This window comes from Balaenoptera ricei, chromosome 18, assembly GCF_028023285.1.
Source record: "Balaenoptera ricei isolate mBalRic1 chromosome 18, mBalRic1.hap2, whole genome shotgun sequence".
In the NCBI taxonomy this organism is placed as follows: domain Eukaryota; kingdom Metazoa; phylum Chordata; class Mammalia; order Artiodactyla; family Balaenopteridae; genus Balaenoptera; species Balaenoptera ricei.
In genome coordinates, this window is record NC_082656.1 from 8,815,903 (window position 1) to 8,841,997 (window position 26,095).

Below are 26,095 nucleotides of genomic sequence, written 5' to 3' on the forward strand. Positions count from 1 at the left end.
GTTTGGGATTGCAATGTTTCTGAGGTAAGATTTGGTCAGTTTTATACATGAGTCTATGGAACAACAAAGCCATGATGTCATGGAATTTTTCTGTGCACTGAAGTTTCACTAAAAGATTCGATATGACTATCTGTTCTATAAAATTGCTAATCTGTAAAAATTGCTAACATGTATTTGGAAAATAGTCAATACCATCACATTTAATATTACAGCAGAGGTAGGGTTTATGCTTGATCTCTTCTAAATACTGTTGTAAATATCCTTATTTGTTTTCTTTCAAACATTGAAATGGGCCTAAAGCAGTTTTTCCTTTGCTTTTGGCCTAGCCTTCTCCAACATTTAAAAAATGTTTTTTCTTTTTTATGAACTAAAAAACAGGATACCATATGTTAACCAACATTAACTGGGTCCAAATTGCATGCTGCTGCCTTTTCTTTGTGCAAGTAATAGCCTGGTTACATTAGCTCTAGCATAACCTTGTAAGCAATATTGTACAAGAGTTCCAAAAATTTAATGAGAGGAAACTTCCATGACACAGAGTTAATTACATGCATCTTGGATATCCACCGTTTAACTTTCTATTTAATGAAGGTGGAGGAAAAGTTAATTTGTAAGTGGTAAAGGCACAACATACTGCTCTAATAGAGAAGAAACATTTTGTTTATTAATGATTTGGGAGACTTAATTACTTGTCAATTATCCTACACTATCTCTAATGAGACTATAGATATTTACATATAATACCATTCTGTTTCTAGGAATAAAATCTCTATTAGTCATTAATTTACCCCTTATAGTTTATAAAAGTGGAGTGTATGTTAGGAAACTTTTATTCTCTCAGGAGATTTTTTTTCATGTATAACAAGCATACAAGTTAAAAGACAAAACGTATGGATGCATTTGGAAAAAATGCTCCATTGTAATAGGACTTATGTGAAATGCTTAATACTTTTGTTGTTTGATGTCTCTTGGAAATGTTACTGACCCTTGCTGTGTTACCCCTGGACAGACCACTCCCATGCTCTGGTAGCCATCTCAACTTCTCTGTAACTCATTGTCTTTCTTGCTCACAATATATAAACTTAACTGCTAAGAGATCAGTAACAACTAATATGTTTTCTATGAATTGGTAGATTTATCATTGCCTTAGATGATAAACTTATGGTAGGCATGTATCAAGTGAATTTTACAGTCATTGTACAGTTCCATAACTACTTAAGAATTTAATAAAACCTAAAATATTTTTTATTAAATGAGTTGACATCTAAATAAATAAGCACATATGAACCAGGAATTTAATAAGTATTTTGATCTTGACAAAATCAAAAACTAACCAGACTATAAAGGATTTCAGTTATTCAGTTAATTCATGGACAAATTATAGAGTTTCTATTGTATACCCTGCACTGGAAGTCCTTCTCTCACTCTAGATGTTGCAAGCATATCTTGTGTTATCATATGTATTAATAATGTATATGCATAACATCTATATTATACATATGTATATGTAGATTATTGCATACATATATATGTGTATATATTTTATAGTAGAATGCATATTGTAATGTATATTATACTGATGTGTATGTATATTTTTTTGCACAGTAGCATGCTTTATTTAATTTAATTAATTAATTTATTAATTGGGGGTATAGTTGTTTTACAATGCTGTGTTAGTTCCTACTGTACAGCAAAGTGATGTAGAGTTCCCTGTGCTATATAGCAGGTTCTCATTAGTTATCTATTTTATACATATTGGTGTATGTATGTCAATCCCAATCTCCCAATTCATCCCACCCCCTGTATGTATATTGTTATAGGATATATATTATATTAACAAAGACATATGTAGGATCGGACTCCTTTTCAAGTCCCCTCACCTCCCGCCCTGCATCATGTAGTCTCCAAGGGTATCCTGAAGGGGAACAGCTAAAACTTTGGTTCGTGACCTTTAATGTCAAAAAAGGGCAGTGCCTGGCCCTGCTTTCTGGTGGCCGTCCCCACACATCCAGCCTGCCCTGTCTTCATTGTCCCTTCAGGTTGGGTCCCTGTGTCATGCGCCCACTAATGCAGCTGCAGAAACTTCTGTTCTCTTACCCTTGATTCTGGCTTAAACATGGTTCTAATAAAATAGTTCAAGAAGCTGGGTCTGTCCTTTTGGGTGGACCTGAGTCTAACGCCTAGACAGCAGCCTACAAATGACTGCTGTTCCTGCAGCCTCTAGAGCCTTCTTGGCCATGACCCACAGTGAGAAACACATTTTGCGTTATGGCCCAGAGCACACACACACATACATATCTGTGGGCACAGACAGAGACTGGAAACAAAAGTGTCGCGAAGCAGTGCTTTGCCTCACTGTGCAGGGTGTCCTCGCTCTGCTGTTTTTCCTTCCACAGTTTTCTATTCTGTTTCATTGCAGTCATGCTGGTCAGCACCCACTCGGTTGGTTTCATGATTGAGTAATGGGTCACAACCAGCGCTTGACAAACTCTGCCGTAAAGATTTCATAAGCCAGCCATCCTCAACACACCATTAGTCAACTTCTCTACTGAAATGACGTGCTGTCGTCCTTGATATAATATTCTCCTCCTGGGCATCTTGGTGCTTTATTTGTCAGCGTCCTGTTAGGTGGCAGAAAGAGCTCTCCCAGTAGACTTGATGTGAGTCTTGGGTTGAATATAGAGATGCTAGGCTGGAGACAGTTCGTGACCTTATATATCTTAATGCTTCCTTCCTCCTTAATGCAAAAAATATTTACTGAGTACTGGCTATTAAGCTGGAAAGTGAGGATACAAGAGGAATTACACAAATTCTTTGCCCTTGTTGTACTTAAGTGTAGTAGAGGAGACAGATAGAAAACAAATACAAAATATATCACTATATATCAAGAGGTGGCCAGCACTCTGCAGGAAGGCAAAGCTGGGTAAAGGGGATGGAGGCTGTCAGCAAAAGGAAGTGCCAAGGAGTGTCTGGCCAGAAGAGCCTCTCATAAAACCAGAAGGAAGTGAGCAAGAGACACCGTGAGGCGTCCTTTTCCCCCACTTTGCCCTCATTCTCTTCTGCCTTGAAGCCTTCTCTGACTGTATCTATCATCAGTAATTTCTAGGTCTCAGTGTCAATGTCACCACCCCAGACGGTCCTGCCCTGACCCCATAGTCACAGATATGTCCACCCTGTCTGTCTGTCTCTCTCTCTCGTAGGATTTTTTTTCATTGGAGTATAGCTGATTTACAGTGTTTCAGGTATACAGCAAAATGATTCCGTTATATATATGTATGTTCTTTTTCAGAGTCTTTTCCATTATAGGTTATTACAAGATATTGAATACAGTTCCCTTTGCTATACAGTAGGTCCTTGTTGTTTATCTATTTTACATACAGTAGTGTGTATCTGTTAATCCCAAGTTTGTAATTTATCCCTCCCCCGCCCGCCTTTCTCCTTTGGTAACCATAAGTTTGTTTTCTGTGTCTCTGCGTCTTTTCCCCTGTTTCTCTCTTCAGCAGCCCTCATAGCACTTCAATTTGTGATTCTCTTTCTGGGTGTATTTATTATGTAATGCCTATCTCCCCCACATACCCCACGTACCATCAGCTGTATGAGGACGGGAGTCGTACCTGCCTTCCCCCCCTGCAGCTGGCACACTGCTTGGAGCAGAGTGGGCTTTTAGTAAATAGTTGATGACCGAGTCAATGAACAAATTAATGCTCTCCTAAATTCATGTGCTCGTCCATTGACTCATCAACCTGACACTGTCTTGTGGCACCTTGTGACTGAATGTACTAAATTTTAAAAATCTTTCAAATTGTCACTTTAAATTTATCTTTGTATTCTCCACTGAACTTTGCAGAGCACCTTATCCATATTAAGGACTCATTTGTAGCAAATTGATTAACTGATTGCATTCATAGTATTTTCAGACAAAAATATTTCTGAAATATCATAACACAAGTATGAAAAAGGACACCTAGGGAAATGACATCCCACCTGTATTCACCCTTGCTGTGTGTTGTAAGTGTAAATGCTCCAAGATACACACCATTCGGTCCAACACAGTTAATGTGAAAGGATGTAGCTGGACTTGAAATCTTAGTGAACATTCTAACTTACGTGATCAAACCTAGATTATAGATGGTGTTCAGTTTTCTTATATAATAATTTATTTTTTGAATTGAGGTTCTAAGATAGCATTCCTTCATTATTGCCCGCTATAAGGCAATAAAGGAAACTTTTTACAAATGAGCCTTATCTTTTAAAAATGTTTTATTATGAAAAATTTTCAAACAAACACAAAAGGAGAAAGAATAGTACAATATACAACGCATCTCCATCACTCAGATTTAACAGTTATCAAGATTTAATCATGTTTACTTCATGTATACCTTTTTTCTCTTAAGTATTTTGAATCAAATATGGACATCATTTCATTGAACTCCATATAATCAATATACAGTCTAGAAAATATAGGTATTTATTAACCTGCCCACAATGCTGTTATCATTCCTAACAAAGTTAACCATGATTCTTTGATATTACCTAATATCCAGTTCATATTCAAATTGCTTTGTCATTTTTTTAAATGTCTTCTAACAGTTGGTTTGCTCAAGTCACGATTCAAAGAAGGTTTGCACGTTATATTTGGTTGTTCTGTCTCCTAAGTCTCCTTTAATCATACTATTTTTATCTCTTCCATTGATTGGTAGACATTAGTGCACTTTGCTTATAAAATGGACCCAATTCTGGATTATTTCATTTGCTTCCTTAGGGTGACATTTAACTTGTTCCTACATCCCCATTGTTTCTTGTAAATGGATATTAGCTCTGCTGTTTTGAAAACTTGATGAGCATGGACATAGGGCAAGATACAATTCCCTCTCTGCCCTGCTGCTCTGTTCTAGCACTAGGAGACTGGGAACCCCTCTGCTATTCCCAGGAATACCTAGCCAACAGTTTTCAGTGCTTGGGGACAAGAACCCTGACTAGTATCCTGCCACAGGGGGGGAATTTTGAGAAAGCTTCTAGAGTCACTATTCTAAAAAAGTTTCTCCAATGCCTTAATCATTATAACATCTCACCAGGGAAACATATCTTGCATGATTTTCTTTTTTTTTTTTTTTAATTATTAGCACCTTTAATTATTATTTATTTTATTTTATTTTGGCTGTGTTGGGTCTTCGTTTCTGTGCGAGGGCTTCCTCTAGTTGCGGCAAGCGGGGGCCACTCTTCATTGCGGTGCGCAGGCCTCTCACTATCGTGGCCTCTCTTGTTGCGGAGCACAGGCTCCAGACGCGCAGGCTCAGTAATTGTGGCTCACGGGCCTAATTGCTCCGCAGCATGTGGGATCTTCCCAGACCAGGGCTCGAACCCGTGTCCCCTGCATTAGCAGGCAGATTCTCAACCACTGCACCACCAGGGAAGCCCTTGCATGATTTTCTTAATGGAAAATCGTGATGTGACAGGATTTCAGATCATCTCTGTAAGATGTAGGACCTTCCTTTCTGCTCTCATGGGCCCCATACAGGTTCCCACCTTCATTGTTTTTCTCAGAGTTGGTACAGTGATCTTTAATTTGTGTTGTCCCTCAAACAGCCCTTTTTCAGCCCATCCTACACAGCAATATAGATCAACATTCCTCCCAGAAACCTGCTAGCTCCAAATAGAATCCAAACTCGTTGACTTGTCATCCAAGATCTTAATTCTAATAATAAGAATTAAAAACCTACATTTTTTTCAAGCCAAAGGTATTTATTAGGATGATGAAAAAACTGTAAAGTACTGAATACTTTTTTTTTTAAATTTTTTATTTATTATTATTTTTTTATTTTTGGCTGTGTTGGGTCTTCGTTTCTGTGGAGGGCTTTCTCCAGTTGCGGCAAGTGGGGGCCACTCTTCATCACGGTGCGTGGGCCTCTCACCATCGCGGCCTCTCCTGTTGCGGAGCAGAGGCTCCAGACGCTCAGGCTCAGCAGCCGTGGCCCATGGGCCCAGTTGCTCCGCGGCATGTGGGATCCTCCCAGACCAGGGCTGGAACCCGTGTCCCCTGCATTGGCAGGCAGACTCTCAACCACTGCGCCACCAGGGAAGCCCCTGAATACTTTTAAGTGATATAAAAAGTGGGTAAGGCAATGAATATTATTGACATGATATAATGGCAAAGGAGAAAGAGGAAGTTGTCATTTGGATAGAAAATTCCCCTTATTGTCTCCCCATTAAAAAATTATGCACAGGGGCTTCCCTGGTGGCACAGTGGCTAAGAATCTGCCTGCCAATGCAGGGGACACGGGTTCGAGCCCTGGGCCGGGAAGATCCCACATGCCGCGGAGCAACTAAGCCCGTGCACCACTACTACTGAGCCTGCGCTCTAGAGCCCGCGTGCCACAACTACTGAAGCCTGTGTGCCTGGAGCCTGTGCTCCACAATAAGAGAAGCCACTGCAATGAGAAGCCTGCGCACCGCAACGAAGAGTAGCCCCTGCTCGCCGCAACTAGAGAAAGCCCGCGCGCAGCAACGAAAACCCAACGCAGCCAAAAATAAATAAATAAATAAAATAAGTTAATTAAAAAAAAATTATGCACAGGAGGAGGTCAAGATGGTGGAGTAGGAGGTCGAGGAACTCACCTCCCTCCGTGATCTCATCAACAATACATCTACATGTGGAACTGCTCCCACTGCAAACCAACTGGATGGAGACTTGGAGAAAGACAAACACCTACATTTTTATAGGACTTAGGAGTTGAAGTTGTTCATATATATACTTGTTCAGTGATTTCATTCACACGAAGACTGGGTACTGTGGAATCAGATGGGTGTAGTTCCATTAAGTAAGCACAATGGTTTAATTAATTACGCCAGGCATTGTGCTCAGTGCTTGAGATAAAGACAAGATGTGGTCCTGTTCTTGAGAATTTCTCAGTTCCTTGGTGAAGACAGAGTGCGTGTGTGCTGTGAGGGGGATGCGTGGTGGGAGGGTGAGGGAGGAGAGGACAAGAGACCCTCAGCAGATGCCTCCAGGCACCTGCCATGCTGAGCCCTCCCGTGGGTCGTGCCTTTCTCATCTCTGCCTGTCAGGGTCCTACCTGTCCTTGAAGCCTTGGGTCAGATGCCATCTATTCCACAAAGTCTGGCGCATCGGTGGCCGGGAACAGAGTTGATGCCTCTGTCCTTCTAGGTCTACTACAGGGATTTGTGAAAGGCAGACTCTCAGCACCTAATGTTTTTGAAAAAATGTTGACACGAGTCCTGAATTTACAGCTAGGCATGAAGTCAGGTTTCCTCTTGTGTCTACCTGGAGTGTAGGGAGTTGCCAGTCTCAGAAAGGTGGGTGGGAACCAGAGCAGAAATGGAGGTAGACCTGGAAGGGTCAGGAGTATTTGTCAAGCTTTCCTCTACAGAGAAGACAGACAATGGAATCTCATTGATTTATATTAATTCCAGGGAAGGCAAGTGTTTGAATAAGTGATGTTTTATGCGGCGTCAGTGCATATTTTTATACAGTCATAGAATACTGGAGCTAGAAACGACAACGAGGCCTGGCCTCTTTAAGAAGGACAGGTAAGGAGAGCAAAGACCAGTTGTTGCAGCTTCCTCTCCCAGGGACACACACAGCTGTGCTGGGGCTCAGACCTTGGACTCTCCATTCAGTGCTCTTCCTCTGTTTGGCCTACAAAGCATTAACTTAGTTGGAGTTCATGAAGCATATGTTTTGCTATAGGCAAAAGGAATGAAAAATACTTCTGAAAAACACAATGTAGAAACAAAGTGAAAAAAAATAGTAATGATAATAAAAACTTGCATTTTCAAAAAAAAACACTTCTATCAACTGGATTAATTGGTCCCCTTTGCTTTCCTCAGAGATCTCAGAATATGGTCCCCAGGCCAGCAGCATTGGCATAACCTGGGAGCTGGTTAGAAATGCAAATGCTCGAGCCCCCCACCCCAGAGTCCCTGAATCAGATAGGGCCCAGCCTTCCAGGAGAATCTCATGTGCAGAGTTTCTGAGCACCCCTGATTCACATCAAAAGGCAGCAAATCTTTTTCAAAGCTAACATAAAAGAATGCAAGGCCTTGTCCAATGTATCATCAATTTTAAATTAAGGAATTTCAAATTAATGAGACTTTACTGCATAAAATGAGCCATAAGAGGAAGACAATAAAAAGGAGAAAATACAAGAAAGAGGAGGAGAGGATGGCCAGCGAGGGCCACATGAATGAGAGCCCCTTGTCAGTTCTGTTCGGGAGAAGACGGAAGTTGAAATTGAGGATTATCCCGCCTCTAGCAGGTTATTCTATCTCCTTTTGGTGAGGAAGGACCTTGAAATGTCAATGTAACCTCATCTTCCTTTGCTCACAGATCTTGGCAAATGTTCTTTCAGGCTCTGATGACAGTACTTACTTTGAAGATCAGGGGAAAGTCCATGTAATTGCATCTTAGCAGATGACAGACGTTTATAAAGGAAATCACTGAAGTGTTACTGTCATTTCTCTAAGATAAAATACTGGCAGGTAAAGGAAGAGAGAAAGAAAACAGGGCAGTGACTTGATGCTTACTCTCTCTTTACTGAACTTTTTCTCTCTCTCCAAGGTATTCAGTCTTTGGGAGACCAAAGACAAAAACAGTTTTGAGAGGCAGCAGATTGAAGTAAACACAGAGAACTGTGCCTTCAAGTTCACTTGCTTCTTCTTAGGATAACAACCAGTTAAAGGTTATATCATCAGGAAAGAATAGTCTCTAGACCTTTCTAAGGTGTGTCATTAATCAGATTTCATATGTTTATATGGGTCCTCAATTCTTTTTTTTTTAAGATTTTTTTTGATGTGGACCATTTTTTAAAGTCTTTATTGAATTGTTACAATATTGCTTCTGTTTTATGTTTTGGTGTTTTGGCCGTGAGGCACGTGAGATCTTAGCTTCCCGACCAGGGATCGAACCCGCACCCCCTGCGTTGGAAGGCGAAGTCTTAACCACTGGACAGCCAGAGAAGTCCCGGGTCTTCAATTCTTGATTCTTTTTTGTACTCCTAGCCTTTCTCAGCCTCCTCTAATGGCTAAAAGATGCATTCAAGGTCAAGAAGACATACAACTTGGCAGGGGACCCATGGCTGGAGGTTGTATGAGTCTTTCTAGAAAATAACCATCTATACTAATCCATAAGAAGCCTCATTCTCCAAATTACAACATTTATATTTTATCTTGTCATCCCTTGAAGTCCCCAAACTAGTTAATGCCAGGGGAAAAACCTTGTGGGTGGGTAAAGGGACTTATATTATTTAGTTTTCATCACAAGCAACTGCTATGTTTTAAGACAGGGTGATACGGGAAGCTCACAAGATATGCTGTCAGGTAAACATGGGTTCAGATCCTGAGTCAACCACTCTGTGACCTTGGGAAAATCATGTAACCTCTCTGAACCTACATGGTCTTATCTGTAAAAGGGAGATTGTTTGACCTTCTAGGATTATTTTTGAGGATTAAAGATATTAATTGTCCTAGAGATATCTTGTGAACCCTGAAACTTGAAGGAACACAATTTGAGAACTATAGAATAGAGAGCTAAATAGTGTAAGAGAAAGCAGGAATGTATTTAATCAACAAAAATGGGAGGAACATTTCACATTATTAGAACTTTATGGAAATTAATTAAGCAGAACTTAACATGTCATTGAATATATTTCTCTTCCAAGGCAAAAATTATTTCTGAGTATTTTTGCCTAGTAGTCTTTTCTTGACCTACTTTGAAATATATAATATTATTTAGGAATCTTCTATCCCTTAAATATTTTTCTGTTGCTCAAGCTAATTGTTTCTTCTTATCCCAATATCTTCCACTTCTCCTTTTTATTTATTTATTTATTTATTTTTGGCTGCATTGGGTCTTCGTTGCTGCGCGCGGGCTTTCTCTAGTTGCGGCGAGCGGGAGCTACTCTTCGTTGTGGTGCACGGGCTTCTCATTGCAGTGGCTTCTCTTGTTGTGGAGCACAGGCTCTAGGCACGCGAGCTTCAGTAGTTGTGGCGCACGGGCTCAGCAGTTGTGGCTCACGGGCTATAGAGTGCAGGCTCAGTAGTTGTGGTGCACGGGCTTAGTTGCTCCGCGGCATGTGGGATCTTCCCGGCCCAGGGCTCAAACCCATGTTCCCTGCATTGGCAAGCGGATTCTTAACCACTGTGCCACCAGGGAGGCCCTCCACTTCTTAATAATACTCTTCAGAGGAAAATAATTCATCTGATCATAGTTGGAGGGTTTTTTCTTTTCGTCCTAATTTACTTTTCATGACCCTCAGGGTTTCTGGTCATTTTGAGTACTTGCAGTCCCTTTAAAATGCCATTTCTTAAGTGCCCTCATAAATGCATTAGTGGACAATTTATTATTGATCTATACACAGTGTGACACGTTCTCACAGTAGCTGCGTCATCCTTGGTTTATGTTTTATGAAATGTTCCTGTAATCCCAGTAAACAAAATGAGTCTTACAGGAAAGGAGGGATTGAGGGGGGGACGTATGGCCCTAAAGAAGGACCCAGTTCTTGGTTACAAAAGGGGTTTGCTCTCCAAACCTCCAAAATGAACGAGGCACCGAGAACCAGCAGAAAGAATAACGTATATCCAACTGTGAACAAAGAAATCTAATCAGTTTACTCCTATTTTGAAAGATAAGGTTACTTAGATCTCTAGAAAGTAAAGTTGTTTAAATATACCTCCATTTCTAGGAGGAGTACCTACTTTGAACAGTTACTACATACTATCTCAGGATACTTTAAAAAAAAAAAGTAAACCATTTTCTTTTTCAAATGCTCAGGGTATGGTTCCAGTAATGGGAACATCATTGAGTGTTTTGAAAAGCTGGCTCTTTGCTTGTCTGTCTTTGTAAGCTGCTGAAGAGGCGGCAGAGATGGCCCCTTTCCTGAGTCCTGTACTTTGTGAAGGAGGTGAAGAAGCCGTGTGTGTGGTCAGCATTTTGATTCATGCCCTTCACAAGCTGGTTAAAATTCTCATTTCCAATCCAACTGACACAGATACAGGCAGGCCATAGGGATGGATCAGAAAAGCAGACCCTGCCTGAGCCAAGTGCTCTGGGTTTTTTGGCCACCAAGAATGCACGTGTCTTTCATCCCTCTCCACAACAGTTGTAGCCTGTAACATCTAAGCACCTTTGGGCAGATAGACAAGAGCAGGTTCCTCTATTTGCTCACTCAATTTAATTTTCCCTTTGCCTTTTAGAACGTATTGCAATCTAACACATTTTGTGTGTGTGTGTGTGTGTGTATATACACACACATGAAATTGCTGATTATATGACCCTGCCTCAGTAAAGTGTAAACTCCATGAGGGCAGGACCCATCTGTTCACTGCTGTCTTCCCAGTGCCTAGAACAGAACCTAAAGCCTCAGCCCTCATTCATTAAATACTGGTTGAAGTGAATGGGTGAAAGAATGAATGGATGGTAGGCTATAATGAGCAATGGTATTAACGTGTCTGAAAACCTAACTGAGAGAACCAGTTGCTCTCCTGTAACATAGATCGCCACTTCTAGCCTCTGGGGCACTTACACGAGGAAACTCGTTACAGCCTTTCCTTTCCTTAGTGTCACAATAAAAATGTAGCTGCACCATGCGTTTTGGGGCTGTTTGTGCTGGTGTTGCAGTTAGGAGGTTAGGAATTCGGGGAAATGTGGGTAACTCAGGGAAATTGTACTGAAGACCGTAGCCAGCTAAGAGCAGTCAGGCTAAAAATTAAGGTATTAGTCGATGAAATTAGGGGAAAAGCGAGTCACCTTCAAAAGATCATCACTTGTGGTCAGAAATAGATCTAATAAAGAGGTAACAAATGGGCTGCAAAAACCTAGAACAGACTTCTAACAGATTAAGGGATGGAGCCTGCTGGATAGAAGAAGTAGACACCCAGTAAAGGGGGGAAAACACCTCCTGAAACCATCCAGCAGAACCAACTGACACAGAATTTAGAATGAAAGCAATAAAATAGCCTCAACAAAACCCATTTAAGACAAAAGAAGAAATAGAACATGTTTCATCCGAGATTAAAATGTAAATGGGAAAATAAAAGCAAAGCAAATTTCTAAAGATTCAATAGTTAGAGGCCTGATTAATATTTGAAAGTGATGCTCTTCTTTTCAACCCCACCTGCCCCTAGGAACACTGATTTCAGTGACTTTCTAGGGACATTGAGCTGTTGTGTGAATATAGGAAGATGAGATGAAGAAGAAAAGGAGAGAGGATAAAGGCAGATGGAGTTGAAGCTTAAAAATCCATCACATACAAGAAATTTAAATGAGAAAAGTGTTTACTCCAAGTTAAATTGTTCCTTCCACTTGTATTTAGGTGGGGAAGAGGAGATAATGACCTGTCAGGACTCTTTTATCCTAAGGGGTAAGAATGAATGGATGGTAGGTCCCATGTTAAGAGGATGGTCCCATATTTCCAGAGGTCCCATGTTAAAAGGATGCTGACCATCTGGAGAAGCTGGGTGGACTGCGGCAGAGCCCAGTGGCCGGCAGGGCCTAGACCCAGCCAGTGGAGGAGAGGGTAGTGACCGGACCCTAAAGTGTAGACGGGCTTGCTTGCCCGGCTGGATAGAAAGCAGGGAAAGCAGTGGAGAGAAAGAGACTCAAACTGTAGGGTCGTCCCTCAGTGTCCACGGGGGATTGCTTCCAGGAGCCCTGCAGATTCCAAAATCCACGGATGCTCAAGTCCCTTATATAAAATGGTGTAGTATTTACATATAACCCTGGCACATCCTCTCCCGTATATTTTAGTTCATCTCTAGATTACTTATAATACCTAATACAATGGAAATGCTATGTAAGTAGTTGTAAGTACAATCAATGTAAATACTATGTAAATAGTTGCCAGCCCGTGGCAAATTCAAGTTTCGCTCTTTGGAACTTTCTGGAATTTTTTTTTTTTTTTAACATTTTCCAGCCAGGGTTGGTTGAATCCACAAATGCGGAAGCAGAGGAGACAGAGGGCAGACTGTAACTGTCTGCATTTGCAGAGCTGGAAAATGGGGCCTTAGTGTGGCAATTACTGAATTAGTGGTTGGTTTATATGTTTCAATGAAAAAGTAGTTTTTGTTAAAAATCAGACCTGTGAAGAAATAGATGTAATTTTTGAGAGCAAAGTTTACCCCTTAATATACCAAAACTCTTTTAGTGTTTTCCTTTTGAAATGGAAACCTTTTGCAAATTTATATCGTTCTTTTTCCTCACCTTCTCAAATACAGGACTAGATGTTGAACTTGTTCTAACCTTTCCACGGGACTCAGGCTTATCATCGTGAACGCTAATCATGACAACCTGCAGGATGGAGATATCCTTGCCCCCAGTGTCATGTTCTGTGGCCCTGTGCTAAATGGCCTCAGGCAACTGCATTTTTAAGTTCTGGCGGCTTTGGAGAGTTGTGCCTTTTTTCTTGTTTTGCTGTTGGTGCATCTACCCATAGATGTTGTACCTTTCCCTTGTAATTTTCAGTTTCCAGACTATTATGAACTTAGAAACCAGACAATTGATCTTAATTATGTGTAGATTAAGGGCAAGCAAGTGCTGAGGGAGGATATAACGATTTTTTTCCAATGGTAGTGGTCTAATGTTTAGTGTGAACTATGTGACTAAATTTCTAGTACCAGGAACATGTATTTTCTGCTTCTCAACTATATTTGGTAACAATATATAATTTGAGTCACTGAAAGGTGCCATGAAAATTATCCTAACAAAAAGCTAGAATTTGTTATGAATTACGGTGGGATGAAGAGGGGTTTCTAAGACTTGGGAGTGGATCTAGTTCAAGGACACTTACCCATTAACTCTCATGGCGTCTCCATCTGCCCAGCTGGTCTGTTTGCAGCCAGAATGATGGGCACCCTCTCCTTGAGTCGCTTTCAGCTCTGACACAGGGCTCTGCTGGGCTTGGATAGTTCCAGCTCACTAAGGCTGTGCACACAGACTTTTGTACACACAAGGATGTCTGGGCTTTGAAGTATAGGCAGATACCATTTTTTATGATAGCAGTGAATTGGTACTTTGGCCTTTTAAATGGAAGAGTTGTCTGGGAGACATTCTGGTATCTGCATTTCAGCTCTTCTGGTTGAAAATGCAGCTTTGCAGGAGGACTGCTACAGGTCACTGTTAGGAAAATTCTCTCACTATAGTTAGGACTTTTAAGCCCCAGAGCCTTATGATTATGGATCTGGTCTTGCAGTTGTATCCCATCCACCTGATTATTGCTGTCTTCTAGAAATAGATTAAATCCTGTGGAAAACTAAAGGGAATAAAAAGTCCTCCACTTAGACTTCTTCAGTTTCTGTTTCAGTCTCAGTCCTATGGCACAGTGCCCTTGATACATTAGAATGATATCTCGTGGAGATCCCACGTCCTTCTGTAGGTTGGACCTGGGAGGCTTCCTACTTCCACCAGGTTCTTGCACTTAGGGTAGGAGGTAAGGCAGAGGAATGGACTTCATTTGCATCACCTGATTTTGAATATGCTCTTTAGAATTAATAGTACCTTTCAGTAAGCTGCAAGGAGTGCCATTTACTAATGACTCTTCACTGCAAATGTTTCACCCTGTTCCTTTAAAACTGTGACCACTGATTCTTCTCATAGTGTACCCTCCTTATGAATCACTTCAAGGCATACAGAAATAAAGTTAGATGTCATTTATTTATTTAAAGAGATTTATTAAGTATTACCTGTGCGAAGAACTCTGTGTGAGATCTGGGAGGCTACAGTCTTGTGAGGGGACACAGAAAAGTATATGGTTCAGTTACAGAGCCAGCCCTCAGCAGAACTGCGTGACTGATTGATAATGATTCCACCTGTCAGCTCTCTCTGGAGCCTTCCTTAGGTCATGCAGGATGTGCAAGGCCAAAGCGCGAGAGTTAAACGTTTAAACCTTGTCATACAAACTGACCGGTGCGGATTGGCCTGGTGGAGTAGGTTTCATGGAGATGAGAGTCAGAGTGGTTCTGAGAGGCCAGGAGGATTAGATGAGCAGAGGAAAGTGGAAAGCAGCAGCTGAGGGACAGCAGGAAGTTGCAGGTGAGGGCGGTGTACCCCTGGGCCAGCCGGGGCCGTCAGCGTGACTGGGGTGCATTCAGAACCAGGCCATGTGCTTGAGGCTTGATGATGAGAATTGAGAGCCGTTGCACATTTTGAGCAGAAATGTGTTAGAATTAAGCTGAAGGAAGATTCGTTTGGTATGTGAAACGAGTGAAGTTAAGCCAGCAATGGGGCTGCCATAATAATCTAGCCGTAGGTTTCCAAAGGCCTAGACTAGGATGGAGCTAGTGAGAATGGAGAAATGAGAAAATGGAATCATATACAACCGATTTTATTTTATTTTTAGAACTTGAGCGGCCATATTCTTAAAGTTTAGTGGTAGTTGAGATATGGGAAGACCCTCCAGATGTAAGGGAGTCCCCACCTGTATGGCAGGTTAAATGAAGTGGAGAGGAGGGGACGTTAGGAAAGAGTAAGAAAGATGACAGAGAATCTACATGACGTGAGGACATGCTGGTAATTCCATAAAATTAATAAAATTTTTGCCTGGCTTCCTCAGAATTTGGCTTGAGATAGAAAGAAGTTTAAGAGAAGCCTTGAATTTATTTGTAGTTTTGAGAAGAGAGTGTTCAGCTTTCATGGAGAACTTTTCCCCTCCTTTATTATCGATGACATACCCCCATTCTCTTGACAGCCAAACCAGTGTCCAAACTGGAAATCTGCTTTTGTTTTTCTTGACTCCTCTCCTTAATCTCTGTATCCAGTCACCCAAACTATCTAGTTTTCCTTCTAAAAGTCTACTTTATCATCGTCCTCTCCTCAGTATACCTAATGCCTGTCACCTAAGCTCACCTACTCTCATATTTCTTCCATTGAATATTGATAACTGACCATCTTACAGGTACTTAGATGGAAGGGGCTAGTCCTTGTTAGAATTCAACATGTCAAAGGATAGTCAAAAGTAGAGAGACATGAAATTTTCATTTATGAATAAAAAATTTTTTTTCTGTAACTGTCAAATTAAAGCAGTGGTCTGTCTGTTGCATCCTGAAAGGAGGCCACTCACTGGAGATTCTGATAATGGCCTCTGTTCAAGATCTAATCCAAGTAGGGAATCTGCACATTTTATAAACAATGAGGAGGGGCATCCCAACTTGAACCAAAGAATGGTGAGAGGGAAAAGAACCCACACCTTGGATGGCATAGATGGCACTGCTTGAGCCTTTTATCTTTCAAGAGGGGCATCCCTTTCAGGAGCAAGAGCCAGCTGGGCTTCTGAAAATTGCTTCTTGGAAACTTCTGGAAGGGACGACCCCAGAGTCTTTTCCATTATTAGAATGAATCACAGAAGACAGAGTGCTCCTGGTTATCAGGAAAACCAGGACAAGGAATCACTTGTTTTCCCCTAAGCATTTTCTTAGTCCATTTCCCTGGAACATAAAAAAGAAGCTTAAAACATCCTAAATGTTTTAGGATTTATCAGCTGTATTATGTCTTCGCAACACGATTTACCTAAAGCAATGTGGTAACCAGAAGTATTTCAAGATAAATGTGGCATCAGACACACTTACGTAATCAAAATAGCTAAATCCTAACACCATAAGGCCAGGCTATGATACTGAGTACAGCATTCTTCATGTGATTCATATCCTTATATTTATGGTTTAACACAGCCAATCTGAATATTGATGATGTTATTTTCAGCCAGTAAGAATATCCATTCTATTTTTTCAGCTTCTCCAGTTGGCAACGGTTATATCAAGCCTCCAGTTCCACCTGTATCTGGCACACAAAAGGAGAAAGGGCCACCAACCATGTTACCCATCAGTGTGGACCCAGACAGCAAACCTGGAGAATACGTCCTCAAGAGTTTATTTGTCAACTTCACCACTCAGGCTGAGCGCAAGATTCGAATCATTATGGCAGAACCCCTGGTGAGTATGCACAGGAGACTTGCGTCTTTTTAAATTCATCTTGACACTGAATATAGATTTTACAGCTCTAAGAAAGGCTGGATGGCTTTCCCCCTAGTTTCCAAATGTTTGATACCATAGGTAATTTTTTAAAGATAATAGTTCAGTTTGCTGATTTAAGAAAAAAATTGTGGATCCAGGACTTCAAAACAATCCTTAGACAATACAGTTCAGCAGCACGCTTCACCACTGCATTTCAGGACAAATAAGCATAATTTAACGTTAAGCATAATTTAACGTTATTAATCATAGAAAAATTGTGTTCATAGCCTCTGCTGTGTCATATACTTTAGTCAAAATCTTTTGTCCTATTTTTAAAGTAAAAGAAAAAAAAAATCATCATTCTTCAAGGGCTGGCCTGAGCTCCTAGTTTGAGAACATATGGTCTCAGTGACATCTTATCCAAGGAAATTTTTTGTTGAGTCATTCAGAAATACCACTCTGTTATCTGAAAACTGGAAGACTGGAAATTCTTGACTCAGTTACCTTTAGGTCCTTTCTTAGATAGATAATGCCCTTCAACGTCAGTAGTCAGTATCTTTCTTTGCAAATGATTCTGCTGCAAAATAAGGCTTGTGGCTTCAGCCTTATGTTCATTACTTCAGCAAGGGCTCTAAGGACAGTGTGCTAAATCTCCAAAGGACAGTCAGAAAGGAAGAAAGTCCAAATGGAAGATTCAGATTACATGTTTTCTGACCTTGGTAGGCCACACACAATAAGAGAAAGGAAAGGAATTCAGAGTGACGCAGCTCTTTGTATGAAGCTTGGCTTTGTACCTCCTGTGAGGAGACTGGGACAGGAGAAGAGGTCTGGGGTTGGCTTTAAGGCAGGGGTCCCCAACCCCCGGGCCGCTGAGCTGTCTTGTTAGGAACAAGACCGCACAGCAGGGGGTGAGCAGCGGGTGAGCCAGTGAAGCTTCATCTGCCGCTCACTCCCCATCGCTCCCCACCGCTCCCCGTCCCTCCCCGTCGCTCCCCACCGCTCCCCGTCGCTCCCCATCGCTCCCCGTCGCTCCCCATCGCTCCCCGTCGCTCACCATCCCCCCCATCGCTCCCCGTCACTCCCCGTCCCTCCCCACCGCTCCCCGTCGCTCCCCATCCCCCCCGTCGCTCCCCATCGCACCCCATCATTCCCCATTGCTCCCCACCACTCCTCATCGTTCCCATCGCTCCCCACCGCTCCCCATCGCTCGCATTACCGCCTGAACCATCCCCTGCCCCCCCTTTCCATGGAAAACCTGTCTTCTATGAAACCAGTCCCTGGTGCCAAAAAGGTTGGGGACTGCTGCTTTAAGGCATCATAGCTTAAAATAATTAAATGTAATATTGAGCCCACTGCCCAAGTCTCAAAAAAATACGTAACGGATGATATTCAACATCATCTGTTAAAAAATAACCTTTATGAGAATCACAATTTAAGGTTTGGGAATCAAAATTCAAGAATATTTAAGTGTATGGTTGCCCAAAAGTTACAAACTTTGCATTTTAACGTTATTAGAGCAGTGAATTCTAACTTCCTATTAAGGAAAACGTTTTCTTGGTTTTACAGTTTAAATCATTTATAATAAATGAAACCTTAGTACTGTACCTTTTCCCCATTCACCCATGTTTTTGTGTTTTTAGTACTCTTACTACTAATAATAACTAATATTTCTGGAGCACTTACTATGTGCCAAGCACTGTGCTTAATGTATTATGTCCTTTAATCTTCACAATGACTTTAGGTAGGTAGTATTTATATCCCTGTTTATAGATGGGAAAAGCTGGCACAGAGAGGGGAAAGTAATTGCCCAAGGTCACACAGCATTGATTTGAATTCAAGCTCGTTCTCTTCAGAGCCCACCTCTGAGCGATTCTACACTCTACTGCCAGGCATTTTCACGTAAAGATACCTTCTTTCACTTTTTTGAACAAGCCAATACAGGGCTCTCCATAACTTGAGTCCAAAACTCATGTGCCCACATTCCCATTGCTCCAAACGGTGCTGATCCCTGGAACCCTCTGAGCTCCTTGAGAGGTGCCGAGGCAGCCCAGGCCCCCTCCCCATGTCACCTGGGTTCCAGAGATCACGGGGGAGTTAAGGAGGAGAGAGTGGGAAGGCACAGAAAAGAATCATTTCACTCCTTGACAGTGGAACAGTGCCAAAGTAGCAGGCCAGGGCTCTCTGCAATTGTGTATCATGGTGGATTTTCCCAAGAAACTGGGAAGTTGTACAGTAGTTGAAAGAGGTGCTTAGAAGGCTAGATCCTGAGCCATCCCTGTTTCCAAAATAATCGTTTAGATACTGTTACTTAAGAATTTATGAAGTAAAATAGTTTGGGTTTAACTTTTTCATCTTTAGTTTACTCAGTTTGGCATGTGTCTGCATGACATTTTTCTTCCTGGAGTAAACATTATGTCTGAAAAAGTAACATGTACCACAGCATTCTTTTAATTAGAGGTAGCCATTTTTTTTCCTTCCTATGAGACAACTTAAAGGTCCCCAAACAAGAAAAATGGAAAAGAAAAAGTGCAAGTCCTCCTCATCAGCAAATTTTCATTGTGTGCCCAGGGTGAGAGAGTTTATTAGATGCTGATGGCCAAGTAGATGGACATTGTGTTTTTAGCTGAAGAAATGTATTCAATCAATTTTCAGTATCGTTGCTTTTTATAAAAAGAGACTATTTGCTCCCCTTGCATTTTTTGGCAGAGATGTAAGCTTCTGTGCCATTTCCATTTCTTGTCTGCTGAAAAGTGCTTAGTAATTTTTGCCCTTGTATTTGCTTACTTATGGGACAATAAATGTGAGTAGATTCTGTGGCTTGTTACCTGATTCTAATGTAAATGTGCATTTGGCATTTTGTTCTGTAGCCATAGCAAGAAGAAGTGTTATTTTTGATGTATGTGTAGTACATTTAAAGCGAACTCCAAGTAAATGTGCCCTACTATTTCTTTTGCTGAGGTTGGCTTTATTTAGAAAGAAGCTGAGTCCTTTAAAAACCTGGATTTATGTGGGCTTGTATCATATCACAAAGTTGTATTCTGTTATCTCTAATATAATTAAAACTTGTATGGAATAGCAAAGGTAATTTTTTAAAATTTTGAAGTATAGATTTATTATCTATGGGGCTACTCAGGAATCTGTATTTTTCAGTTTTATTTAGAAAACTTAGTCCTTCGGAATTCCACATCAGTTAGACTGTGTGGGATCAATTATATACAATACTAAATTAAAGTTGTATTTATGAATTACCAGTATCCAAATAGGTAACTTAAATGGGGAAGAAAGGACAGGAAACAAAAATGTTCTACCAAAATAAAATATTAGATATTTTTCTTGTTAAACATCTTTCACTGGTTCAGCAGTATTGTTCTTTGTATCCAAAAGATGCTCAGATCATATTCATTAATATTTATGGATAAGTCGATAATTTTATTCTATTTTTGTTGCTTCATGGGGTCATTTGATAGCATTTGCTCTTGGCTAGTCTTACCATTATTTCACCTTCCCCAAGCGAAGTGTTTTAAACAAGGTAAATTGGGTCATCTGTATCTTTTTAATATTTTTATTTCAAAACAGAAGAAGTACAGAAAACAATGTAACAGATGGTTTCCCTCTTGCCTCCTACTCCTTTCTTCTGGTTTAAATTTTCTTTTTCCCAAAGTATATCTTTTTGTAGTTCTTTAAGTAACAATCAGTGGGTGGTAAATCACTGTCTTGTTTATCTTGGATGCCCATATTTTCCCCTCAATTATCAGTGATAGTTCAGCTAGGAATAGAATTCTAGTTTGACATTTATTCTCCTTCTAGACTTTTGACAATATATTTCACCATGTTGCCTCAAGCATTGCTGTTGAAGAGTCTGTGGTTGATTTGCTATTTGTTTGTGGATTATTTACTTTTTTCTCTGTTTGCTTTTATGGTTTTTTGCTTTGTGTATAGTGTTCTGCAGTTTCACTACATTGTGTGTTTAGATGTGGATTTATTTTTTTTTTAATTTTATTTTTTTTTAATTTTATTTTTGGCTGCACGCAGGCTTTTCTCTAGTTGAGGTGAGTCGGGGCTACCCTTTGTTGCAATGAGCAGGCTTCTCATTGCAGTGGCTTCTCTTGTTGCAGAGCACAGGCTCTAGGCGCACGGGCTCAGTCGTTGTGGCACACAGGCTTAGCTGCTCCGTGGCATGTGAGATCTTCCTGGACCAGGGCTCGAACCCATGTCCCCTGCATTGGCAGGCGGATTCTTAACCACTGTGCCACCAGGGAAGCCCCTGGATTTATTTTTATTTTCTTGTTTGAGACTCATGTTTCTTGAATTGAGGGTTCATATCTTTCATCAGTTCTGGAAAATTCTTAGCCATTAATTATTTGAATATTGCCATTTCTCCACTTTTCCTCTTCTCTTTTTCTGGCATTCATATTAGATGTACATTGGACCTTCTTGTGATCTATTACATATCTTTTTACCCTTCTTTAATTATTTCTACCTCACTGTCTCTGGCTACCGTATCCTGAGTAATTTTCTCAGGTCTATCTTCAATTTATTAATCTTATCTTGGGCTATGTCTAATCTGTTGTTTAATGTGCCCAGTGAGAATTATAATTTTGGTGATAGAATTTTTTATGTCTAGAAGTACTGTTTTAAAATCTATTTAGGTTGGTTTTATTTTTTTAGTTTTTTTTAGGGGTTTTTTCCTTATGTTTAGAATTTCTTTTTTCTGTCTTTGATCACTTAAACATACATTTTTGTGTGTGTCCTCTTTTAGGTTAGCCCCAGAGTCTTCACCATCTGGGCCAAATATTACGTTAATTTCTTGGTTTGCAAGTTTCTGCACCTAGAAGGTGATATAAATGTAAGCTCCAAACTCTTGTAAGACTTGAGACTGTGGTTTCGAATTTTTGGGGAGGATTTTGTTGTTGTTGTTTTTACCTAGAACCCAGGCAGGGATCATTGGAATATCTTTTCATCTTCCTGTGCCAGTGCATAGATTTGTCCCTAGTCCACTGTTTCATTGTTTAGGACCAGGGTTTATATAGGTGTCTTATTTCCAGTGTCCCACCTCTCAAGGCTCACAGCTTTGTTTCCTGTCCCCAAGTACACAACAACAAAAAGCCTCCAGCATAACGAGACCAGTAGTCCTCTCCCTGTGTAGCCACTACGTCACCTCGTATCTTTCTGCCTTTCATTTCCCTTTTCCTTTCTTGTGAACTCATTTCTGCCTTTAAAAAAAAATCTTATACTCCATTCAACATTTCCAACTGTCTGTAGCATGTGAGTTTTTGCATTATCTTTGTCCATTATCCTGCCAAAGCCCTTTGCAGAGCTCTTGGTTTGCTTTTCATGCAGATAAGGGCAGGGTGGGTCTTTGCACTGTGAGGTTCCTGTGCAAGCAGACGTTCCCATGGCGAGGTGGGGGTGTCCCCAAGATGCATAAAAGGGAGAGTGAGGGGATTGTCACCAAGTCTTCCTCTTCTGATCCTGAGTGATGAGTTTCCCCTAAATACAACCTGTCCCTTTCATTCTCTTATTCAGATCCTTCATATCACACCCGTCTGCTCCTTGATTAAACTCCAGCCTACCTTTCTTCCTCCATGGATCTTTATGAGCCATGTTTCAATTCTGTGCTTGCCTGCCAACGTGTGTATAGCACACTGTCCCCTCTTCCTGGAATCCCCCTCATCTCTCCATCCTGCCTATCTTTCAAGGCCCAACTCAAACACCTTTGAAAAGGTTTACTTGATTTCTTCCCTGCTGACTCCACACAATTATGCAGTTGTGGATATACACACTTGTAAATCTCTACTTTGTCTGAACCGCCATATCATTAGCTCAAGCAAACTGCCTTTATTAAATAAGAGTATTAGAGTAGACTAGAATAGAAAATATCAGAGAACATTATAGATTTTAAGGGTAGATGTTGTTTTATGGAACTTTCAGTTGTGTGTATATATATCAGACCTTGGTATAAAATGTATATTTTTATGGTATAAAATTTATATTTTAGGGGTGGAGGATACAGACTTTTTGTAAGTTAAAGAAGCATGTTACTAGTCTTTAAGTTCCTACAGGCATTAACTGTGTCTTATCTACACACACACACACACACACACACACACACACACGTCCCTGTGTCTAGAAAATCTCCTTTATATACAGTAGACAGTGTTTTTTGAATGAATGAGTATATGAATGAATGAATGGATAGATGAATGAATGGATAGATGAATGAATGGTTGAAAAAAATACTAATAGGGACTTCCCTGGTGGCGCAGTGGTTAAGAATCCGCCTGCTAATGCAGGGGACACGGGTTCAAGCCCTGGTCCAGGAAGATCCCACATGCTGCAGAACAACTAAGCCCATGAGCCACAACTACTGAGCCCACGTGCCGCAACTACTGAAGCCCGCATGCCTAGAGCCTGTGCTCCACAACAAGAGAAGCCACCGCAATGAGAAGGCTGCACATTGCAACGAAGAGTAGCCCCTGCTCGCTGTAACTAGAGAAAGCCTGCACGCAGCAATGAAGACCCAATGCAGCCAAAAAAGAAAAAAACTATAAAAAAATATTAATATAGTAGCTCAAAAGGAATGTAGGATCCTGTGTGTTTCTGAGGGTCGTCTTGCCAACCTCTAAACAGATAATAATGGATTTTGTTCTGTCCTTTGTACCCCTCGGCAGATGAATGCCCTACAATCTGCAGAGTACAAGGGACGTTAATTCTCAGCCTTCTGCCTTGGGGCATCTAAGGATACCTCATTATTCATTGATACAGTCACCTGCTCCCATTTCACCGGAGCAGTGTGTGAAGAGGAGAGTCAGGCTGACTCTTAGCGGTCGGACTCAGCCTCAGAATATACGCTCTCATTATCTGAGTCTCTCCGGTTATATACCATCTGTCACTGGAGTCACAGGCAATTACCTTCTCAATAAACTCTCTTCCAAAAAACAAGGCTCTCCAGCTTTTCGAAATTCAAGAGCTCGCATAATCTTGACTTTGCAGATTTAATGGAAAAGAAGAGATGAACAACTTTTCATTCAGCTTGATCTGGATCTGAATCCTGATTCTGCCTCTTTAGTGTTGTGAGGCCTTGGGTCAGCCAGTCAGTCTCCCTTGTTTCTCCTTTGCAAGAGCCTCGCTCATGGGGTGGGTGAGAGAATTCGAGGTAATGTGTGGAGCTGTGGCGCAATTCTTAGCACGTTCTAGGTGCTCAGTTTTCACCACCATCATCATCCTCATTGTCATCTAGGAATTGGTATCAATAACCTCATCTTCTGGTATGTTTCTCTGGTGGTCAGCCTGGTGCTTCCTCTCTTTGTGTTCATTCAGAAGGAGTGGAAGCTTGAATAGGGTGGTTGGATGCCTGCTGTTGCCATGCCCTGTTATTGTCAGATTGTTGTTCTGATCTCTGCCTTGGCAATGAGAAAGGTACAGCCAAAGCTGGTTTAAGCAGACCTGGTCTGGATCCTTTAGGGATTTACGCTCTGGGAGGTGACAGAGGCAAACAAAAGTCTACAAGAGAAGGCAGCAGCCCCGCTGGCTCACTGTTATCTCCCGCAAAATACTTATGCGGGTATAAGTTGTGAGGACCTAGGAAGTGAAACCAGGGATTTGAGGCGAGTCCACATAGAATGGTTTTCCAAGGCTTTCCAAGAGGAAATTTCACAGGACCCTGAGGATCGGGGTCTCGGAGACAAGTAGGAACATTGTCGTGCTGGGTCATGCTGGGAAGCCAATGGCCCAAAATGTGAGAAGCTGGATTATTCAACTAAGTAAAGCAAGTTCAGAAAATTTCAGAACTTTCTTTTTTCTCATGCATATGTTTAAATTTATTGAAAACGTCAGATGGAGAAATACCTAATTTTCTTAAAGTTAGTCATCAAATCAAACTGATTTTTCCTTTTTTCCTGTTTTATTGAGCTATAACTGACGTGTAACATTGTATTAGTTTCAGGCATACAACATAATGATTTAATGTATTGTGAAGTGATCCCCGCAATAAGTTTAGTTAACATCCATCACCACACATGGTTACAAATTTTTCTTCTTGTGATGAGAACTTTTAAGATCTACGATCTTAGCAACTTTCAAATATACAACATGGTATTGTCAGCTGTTGTCACCATGCTATATGTTACATTCTCAGAACTTATGTTTGTAATAACTGGAAGTGTGCACCTTCAAGAATTTTCAACCACACTACTCAGGCTGCCTGTTTTGTCCACCCTCCTTCCTATAATTTGACCAACACACAAAAAACTTGGTTTTTCATCACAGCCCTGCTACTAGCCTCTGCTTCCAACAAAGTCACTTACGTGTGATCCATCATTGTTTTTTCTATGAAATGTTCACAGTCAAGCCCAGTTTTAGCTCTAATGTGTATAACAAATGAAATATAAGCATTAACTCTCCACGTCTCTGAGTGAATAAGTCACATCCCACTGAATCCACCCAGGTTAAAGCTTCCATTGTCTTTGCGAGGAGCTGCAGTGAAGCTAAACTGCGTACTGGACCAGGGGTTTCATCTGGATCTGCAGCCTAACAGCATAAAATGTCAACAGGAAGAAGAAGAAATTCTAACTCACCTAACACTTAGAAAGCAAGTAATGTATTCTCTACTTTAATTGAAACCTGGAGAGAGGAAAAGATCTGCATAACCTCAAAAGAAGAACACACACCTTTCATCTTGTCCTTTAGCAGAGCCTGTGCCTGAGCAGGAGAGCAGAGCTCGCCTTCCTGTAAATGTTCCCGCATTTAAAAACATATTTAGGATGAAAGATGATGTGACAGTGGGAAGATTTTATTATTGGGATTGCTTGAGCCTTGATAGCCGCTGCTCACAAAATAGCTAATGGATGAGATACAGGCAGGAGCTTTCAGGTATTATCCCTGTGTTGAGCTTGGAGCAGAGGTGAGGGAGGGGTGACAGATACTCACTCATAGAGATGCTAACTGGGGGATGCTGGGATGGAGCCTTAACAGTCATGTAACATGATCTAGCTGGTTTGCTGACATAAGAGACACAAGTCAGGGAATTTCTGCTTTAATATAAGACTAAAAATAAACTAGAAGTAACACAAAATAGTTTCTTGGTGTGCACATGTTTAAAGAATCCAGGATGCCAATGTCTGTTGCACTCACACCA

The 26,095-nt window shown here is 41.0% G+C and overlaps 1 protein-coding gene across 7 annotated transcripts in view; it reads left to right on the forward strand.

The window, feature by feature from the left end:
• The window catches only part of FRY (FRY microtubule binding protein), a 330,932-nt gene that overhangs the window by 106,011 nt on the left and 198,826 nt on the right, over nucleotides 1-26,095 (forward strand). For all 7 annotated transcript variants that reach the window (XM_059903257.1, XM_059903259.1, XM_059903260.1 and 4 more), the window contains one exon: nucleotides 16,739-16,938. In XM_059903257.1, coding sequence (XP_059759240.1) covers nucleotides 16,739-16,938 — 200 coding nt within the window. The remainder of the gene's footprint in view (nucleotides 1-16,738; nucleotides 16,939-26,095) is intronic.